General features: G+C 42.9%; 1 protein-coding gene across 1 annotated transcript in view; it reads left to right on the plus strand.

Moving 5' to 3' along the window:
- Window positions 1–7,620, plus strand: part of LOC111671585 (calcium/calmodulin-dependent protein kinase type IV) — a 22,359-nt gene extending 14,739 nt beyond the window's left edge. The window contains exons 6-11 of the mRNA XM_023428705.2: window positions 2,019–2,109; window positions 3,239–3,313; window positions 3,530–3,605; window positions 5,034–5,160; window positions 5,756–5,908; window positions 6,195–7,620. Coding sequence (XP_023284473.1) covers window positions 2,019–2,109; window positions 3,239–3,313; window positions 3,530–3,605; window positions 5,034–5,160; window positions 5,756–5,908; window positions 6,195–6,704 — 1,032 coding nt within the window. The 3' untranslated portion in view covers window positions 6,705–7,620. The remainder of the gene's footprint in view (window positions 1–2,018; window positions 2,110–3,238; window positions 3,314–3,529; window positions 3,606–5,033; window positions 5,161–5,755; window positions 5,909–6,194) is intronic.
- Window positions 7,621–7,631: the final 11 nt, after the last annotated feature.

Here is a 7,631-nt window from a genome sequence, read left to right on the forward strand (position 1 = left end):
ACCAGAGAGGATTAATGAACACACATACACACACACACACACACACACACACACACTGACCACCACAAGTGACCTACATTTAACTCACAGAAAAACATACGTGTGTGTGTGTGTGTGTGTGTGTGTGTGTGTGTGTGTGTGTGTGGTGTTACTCTGCAGCACAGTAACATCCTGCAGACCCTGAATACATCAACATCATTTTACAACTGAGTTTCTCATCATGTGGCTCTGGTTGAGATGGACGAGTTTTAAATGACTGCCAGTCTCATTATACTGAATGTACCATGTGGTCTTGATCGTATAGGTAATATCACCTGTAGTCCTTTATGTTGTCGCTGTCCTCTGAAAACCACGTATTTACCCTTCAGCTCATCTCAAAGATTCAAAGTCTCTTCAAATAAAACTGGATGTGGACTTTGTCATTATTTGATTTCCAGCTTTTATTTGTTTAACACCAAAACAGAAACTAAATTAAGATGCAAATGTTCCTTCAGTGTCATTAGATTAGATTTAGTTTAGATTAACTTTATTTATCCCACAACTGGGAAATTCATTTACCACAGCAAAAAAATAAACAACTATAGAATAAACATCTATGGAAATATACAACAAACTATACCAAATATACACTAATAAATACAATATACACAATACACACGATATGTACATGAAAAAGTGCAAGTTTGCACATGGTCAGGAAGAGCAGGAGTTGTGGAGTCTGACAGCTGCTGGAATGAAGGACCAGCGGAACCTCTCCTTCTTACAGCGAGGATGTAAAAGTCTGCTGCTGAAGAAGCTACTCAGAGACCCTACAGTGTCATGCAGAGGGTGAGAGTTATTGTTCACGATGGATGTCAGCTTAGCTAACATCCTCTTGTCACCTACTTCCTCAATGGAATGTAGGTAACATTGAGTTGAATTGAACCAATAACAGAAGAGGAGCTGCTTCATTCTGTGATGAGAAATCAAAGTGTTGAGTGTCTGAAGATATCTGTCTACAAAATAATAACAACAGTAACAGAGCTGCAATGATTAGTCCATTGTTTCAGTCATTTTCCATATAAAGCTGCCAAACAACCCTGGTAGTGAAATGAGGATTTTAAATGTGGGTCAAATAAAATATGTAAAGATGTTAAAACAGACATTTTTCACTATTATCTGATATTGTACTGACTAAATGATGATGAAAGTAATTAATGTGAACATGAAAGATTAATCGAGAGTCTGGGTGGGCGGAGCTTGGGGCGTGACTGAAGGTGGAGATTGTGTCTTTGTGACATCACAAAATTCCAGAGGTCCTGACGGCTGGTTTTAATGAATACAGGCTGTGTGCATTTCTCTGTGGACTGAGGCTTTGATACTTTCACAGTATTAATATAGAACCTAGACCTGATCTATAATCAAACTACACATGGACACAGACCTTTAGACTGTATGGAGCTTTAAAGAGTCTCATTGAAGATTAAAAATGTCTTCAGAAGTTTGTTAGATGAATTGAGTGAAGTTGTTTTTTTAGTGAACAGACTTGTGCAGAGGAGACGAGGGCGTGAATCAATGTGTTTGCAGCAGTGAGGAAACAGTGTGTTCTGACTGTCGGTAAAGAATGTCTCTAGTTTTAGTTTGTGCGTCTCTTGTCTCTCAGTGTTTGACAGAAACTCAGTGTCCTGCTGCAGCTGATCTGAGGCAAGTGAGTGTGCAGAGAGCAGCAGGGGATGCTGGGAGCTACGGGAAGACGCCATCTGTTCATTCACTTTCATTCTGTGCTTCAGTCTGTCCTGCCAAATCCTCCTCACAGACCCCCACCACCCCCCGACCCCCACCTCAGACACCTTCACCTCACCTGACAGCTGAGGGTTCACATTGTATTGTGTGCCGGGGGGGGGGGGGGGGGGGGCGGGGTTCAGCTGTGGAGTTCAGCAGCTTTCAAACTGTGTTTCTCTAACATTTTGAGGTGTGTGTGTGTGTGTGTGTGTGTGTGTGTGTGTGTGCGCGTGCGGGCGCGTGTGTGTGTGTTTCAGTATCTCCATGAGAACGGCGTTGTGCATCGTGACCTGAAACCAGAGAACCTGTTGTACGCCGACCTGTCGCTGGATGCTCCGCTGAAGATCGGTAACAAAGCTGAAATCTGAAACTTAGTTAATTCTCAGGATGCTGACAAACAGCAGCCGACACAGCTGCATGATGGAGGCAGATTGTGATGAACCACCTCTTTCACTCCAATCTATTCAAACTTTATTTCAGATTCTGGCTCCAGAGCAACTAGATTAATTAAACTCATGGTTTTATATTATGACTCAATGATGAGTCCATCTTGGAAGTTGCATCTCGGACCTGGATCCAGATGTGCGACTTATTGCTGATCCTATTGTTCATCTGCGTTCTCGTTATTCATGAGGATCACTGGAAAACACAGAGGCAGCAGCAGATCTCAGATCAGCTATAAACGATCGATGTTAACTCTCCTCCGTGTGTCGTCTCTATTCAGACAAAGATTGTGAGTGAATAGACGTCTCACTCTGCCAATGAATGTGCATGTGTTTTTGCCGTTCAACAGACAAATATGATCAGCGGATCATCTCACACCAGTGTAGGAATCTCCCAGTCAAACCTGGTTTCAGATCAGGTTTGGACGTTATCACCTTCCTGGTTCAGGAGCTTCAGGATGTGGAGTCAGTAGCTGCTGAGTTCATTCATAAAACTAATAAGATTCAATCATGGATTCAGAGGGATTCAGATTCAAGAAGTGGATTTGATGCTGGATTTGAATTGAATTGGTAAAGTGCAAACCTCATTGTTGGTTACTATCAGTCACTAAGAGCAAATGAGTCTCCTGTAGCTTTACAGAAAATCTGAGGATTTTCTTTTCTCAAGTCAGTGCATTCTGCTTCTGTAGCATGATGCTGTTAACTGTGGGATCAGAGGTAGTGAAGAGCCGGACTCTCGGCCCAGTGCTGGTCCAGTTTTTTGGAACAGCCTCTCAGAGTGTTGGTGGTTCTCCAGCTCACAGCTACAGATGGAACAAGCTCATGTTCAGCCTCCACCAACACTCTGCACTCTGATTCTCCACCGCCTCCACCTGCCACTGCTTCACCCCCTCATTTCGCCCAGAATAGAAACAGGAAACAGCAGAACCATGTCAATAAAAAATAAAAAAACATATTTTAATCTGAAGTTAAACAGCATAAAATGTTTTTCTTTTAATTCAGTTGTAATGATGAAATATTCTCTGTTCTTACAGCCGACTTTGGTCTGTCCAAAATCATCGATGACCAGGTGACCATGAAGACCGTCTGTGGTACTCCAGGGTACTGTGGTACGTTCATGGACGTTTCTCAGTTTATTGTCAGTTTATTAGTAGTCTATCTGTAGTATATAGTGTAGTATGCGTATAGTGATGTCTTTAACGAGCTGTGTTGCTGTGATATCCGGCAGCAGGCAGTGATGCGTTCAGTGCAGCCTCTGCTCTGTGGGATTTCTCAGTTAGAGCGTCTGTCAGCCACCTGGCAGCTAACAGCTCCTCTGTCTGCAGCTCCAGAGATCCTGCGGGGAAATGCCTACGGCCCCGAGGTGGACATGTGGTCGGTGGGCGTCATCCTCTACATCCTGTGAGTGCATTAACACCTTGCTGCCAGTCCACACACACACATACACACGAACACACACACACACACACACACACACACACACACACACTGAACTGAGTCAGTATTGACTCATTCCTGTCAGTATGGACTCTGGTGGTTGAATGGTTTCATGCTCGTCCATCTGTCTCCTGACAGTGGAGTGGTGACATAACATCAAACTCTGTTTCCTCAGACATTAACGTGAACATGGTCATGTGACTTCAGATGGGTTTGTTTAATGTCTTCACCAGCGCACTGCTGCATGATTCCTCACTCACTGTACTCAGATGAATTATGATAAACTGTGATTGTCATATTTTTAGAAGTAATTTACTGTGAGTGAGTTACTCACTAATTAGCAGAGGTGGAAAGTAACTCATTACATTTACAAAAGTACTGTACTCAGGTACAGTTTAAGGTACTTGCTGAATATTTAGTCTCTAGTCAGTGAAATATTGTGATTTTTACTTTTCTGATTTTTTTCTTACAGTTACTTTAACATTTTACTTTTAACATTATATAAACTGTATATGTGTATGTATGTGTGTGTGTGTATATATATATATATATATATATATATATATATATGTATAAACATATATACAGTGTGTATATCTTTTTTTTTATTTTTTTTTTTTACACTTTCCTGAAATGATCTCAACTGTATTCAATTCAGTTCAATGCATTTATTGTCATTGTTCAGACATTTAGTGTCTCAGTGGTACTTACAGTAAGATAACCACAGACAAGTAGACACACTACGGTCTGTATAAATAAAACAAACAAATAGTATAAAAACTGAAGTATATACTCCAGTATGAAACAACTTAAATTGACTTTAATAATAATCTTCATGATGAGGGGATGGGGATAATGGGGTTTGGTTTTTTTAATGGATTTTTCTTGATGTTCATATAATAACTATTATCATCATTTTCCTTTGTTCTGTTGTTTTTCTTTGTTGGCTGCTTGTGTTGGGAGCTTGTTTTATGTTTGTGATGTATTTTATGTTGTGTTTTGTATTTCCTTATTTATACATTAAATAATTGATCACACACTGTAGAAAGCTTAATCTCTCCAGGTTTTAAACTCTTACTTTATTAAAACAAGTGAAATAATAATTCATTTCAACCTTCTTGTAACAGAAGTCAGCTGCTCTCTTTGTTATTTCTATAAAGTTCTTGAAGCAAATTACATTATACTGAAATGTCTGTTTTAAGACAAAGAAGTTTTTCAGGACTCTACAACAAATTAATAATTGATTATTAAGATGTAGATCGTTTGCAGTTTGAAACATGGTCATCACATGAAGAATGTTACCAGACTCTCTGACAGGTGTTGTGTAGAACAGGTACTATACCTTTCCGGTACGTACATGTTCACACTGATCTGGCCTGCCTCCTGTTCCAGACTCTGTGGGTTCGAGCCCTTCTTTGACCCACGGGGGGATCAGTACATGTACAGCAGGATCCTCAACTGCGACTATGAGTTTGTGTCTCCGTGGTGGGACGAGGTTTCCCTCAACGCCAAGGACCTGGTGAGTTCTGCTGTGTCCACACAAAAACACACATTGTGTTTCACTTCATCCATCAATATGTATTTTAGTCAATCAATATATAAATACATGTTATGACTCACAGACCTGCTGCCTCCATCCTGCACACGTGAAAATTTGTCTTGCAAATTGTTTTTAATGCATCAAATGTTCAGTTCAAAGAGATCTCAAAGTAAAATGTTCAGAAGTGTCAGGTCATTGTTGGTGTCACTGACAGCTTTTGGTGGTCTGAATAAATGAGTTGGACTTGGTCGGGGCTTTAGACTTGACTTTACCTGATATTTAAAAAAACACTTTAAAACATGTCAGACATGAGTTAGATTTGTCTGAAGTGGATTGAGAGGACTTGAACTTGTTTCCATATAGACTTTAGACTTGACTTGATCATGTTTTTGAATTATTTGTTTGAGAATGACTTGAGATTTAATGTGGACTTGTATCAAGGGACATGGATGTGTTTTAGAAGAGACTTTGAGACTTGGACCTGTGTCATGTTATGTGGATTTGTTTTGAAGGACTTGAGACTTAACCCAGGCTGGTGTATGACTTGGGCTTGGACGTGTCTGTGTGTCTGCAGGTCAGTAAGCTGATTGTCCTTGACCCTCACAAGCGCCTCAGTGTGCGAGAGGCCCTGCAGCATCCCTGGGTGCTGGGTAAAGCCGCTCGCTTCTCTCACATGGACACCACCCAGAGGAAACTGCAGGAGTTCAATGCTCGACGTAAACTCAAGGTGAAGAAGGCGTTTATCTGCAAAGACAGCTGAGGCCTCAAAGACTTAATACAACAGCAACATGAGAGGAGCAGCTGCTGTGGTGAATTAGCTTAAGCTGAGGCTAGCTGTGTAGCTGCTAGCAGTTTGTATCCAATCTACAAACCCAAACTCCATTTTTCTTTGGTGTAATAATTTAAAACAGATGTGGTTCAGACTCTGGTCTCAGGTCTGACCTGGTCTGTAGTCTGTATGTTCACCTGTAGCTTCATGAGTGTGTGTTGACGGTGAACATGTGTGTTGACAGGCTGCCATGAAGGCGGTTGTTGCCACCAGTCGGATGCACGAGGGCTCGCGGCGTCGTACCGACAGCTGTGAGATTCCAGGCTCAGGGGCCTCCAGACAGAGCAGTATGCAGCAGGACCTGCCACCTGAGCCCACAGGCTCTGCCCCCGCAGACAAAGAGGCTCCACCCCCGGATCAGCAGCTGCAGGACGAAGAATCAAAGCCCGCTGAGCAAATTTCCCTCAGCCCCTCCCCCCCGCGCAGCCCTAAACCCCCCTGCTCTGATGTCACGCCCACAGGACCCGCCCCCACCAGACCGCCGCTGCGAGCTGACGGGCTGCGACAGGCATCCGTTGTCCCCAAAACCGCGCTGGTCCACCCCCGGCTGCCGCAGAAAAGCTGCTCTGTCGTAGAGCCCACCTCCAGGATCGAGGCGACACCTGCATTGGCCACACCCCCGAGTCCCAACAGCCTCAGCAATGGCTTCACGCCAGGGGTGGAGCCGGCCAGTAAGACCGCCCACTGCCAGTGATCACCTGACAAAGAGCAGCTCCTCTGCCTCAGTCTCACACACTAAGGTCTAGCTTCATTTACTGGGACCAAACTAACAGCTACATTTCACCTGGTCACCTGATGTCAGATCAGCTGTTATCTCACATGCTAACATGCTAACTACTGCAGACTCACTGAGGTTTGGTTGGATGTTGTTGCAGCTGGACAGATGTTGAGCTGCAGGTTTTTCCTCTGGAAATTTCAGATACAAAGTATGTCCCAAATCAGATCTCATCAGGGCTCATGAGGTCTCTTTAGGTCTCATCAGATCTCATCAGGTCTCATCAGGTCACATCAGATCTCATAAGGTCTCATCAGATCTCATCAGGTCACATCAGATCTCATGAGATCTCATCAGGTCTCATCGGATCTCATCAGGTCTCATGAGATCTCACCAGGTCTCATGAGATCTCATCAGGTCTCATCAGGTCACATCAGGTCTCATGAGATCTCATCAGGTCTCATCGGATCTCATCAGGTCTCATGAGATCTCATGAGGTCTCATGAGATCTAATCAGATCTCATGAGACCTGATGAGATCTCATGAGGTCACATCAGATCTCACCAGGTCTCATGAGATCTCATCAGGTCTCATGAGATCTCATCAGGTCTCATCAGATCTTATCAGGTCTCATCAGATCTCATCAGGTCTCATCAGGTCTGTTTACTGTGATAAGTAAAACAGCACTCAGTCAACAACAGTCTTATATGTTTTTATAATTATTGATTATTTATGTCCAAAATCATAATATACATTATCTCACGGCACTTTACAAGGTAAGGTCGACACCTTACTTTATTATAGAGAGAAACCCGACAGTTCCCACAAAGAGCAGCACTTGGCGACGGGTAGGAAAAACTCCCTTTAACAGGAAAAAAACCTCCAACAGAACTGGGCTCAGGGTGG

The sequence above is a fragment of the Seriola lalandi genome, unplaced genomic scaffold (genome assembly GCF_002814215.2).
Source record: "Seriola lalandi dorsalis isolate HSWRI2012SDOR001 ecotype SW California unplaced genomic scaffold, Sedor1 jcf7180002054885, whole genome shotgun sequence".
In the NCBI taxonomy this organism is placed as follows: Eukaryota; Metazoa; Chordata; class Actinopteri; order Carangiformes; family Carangidae; genus Seriola; species Seriola lalandi.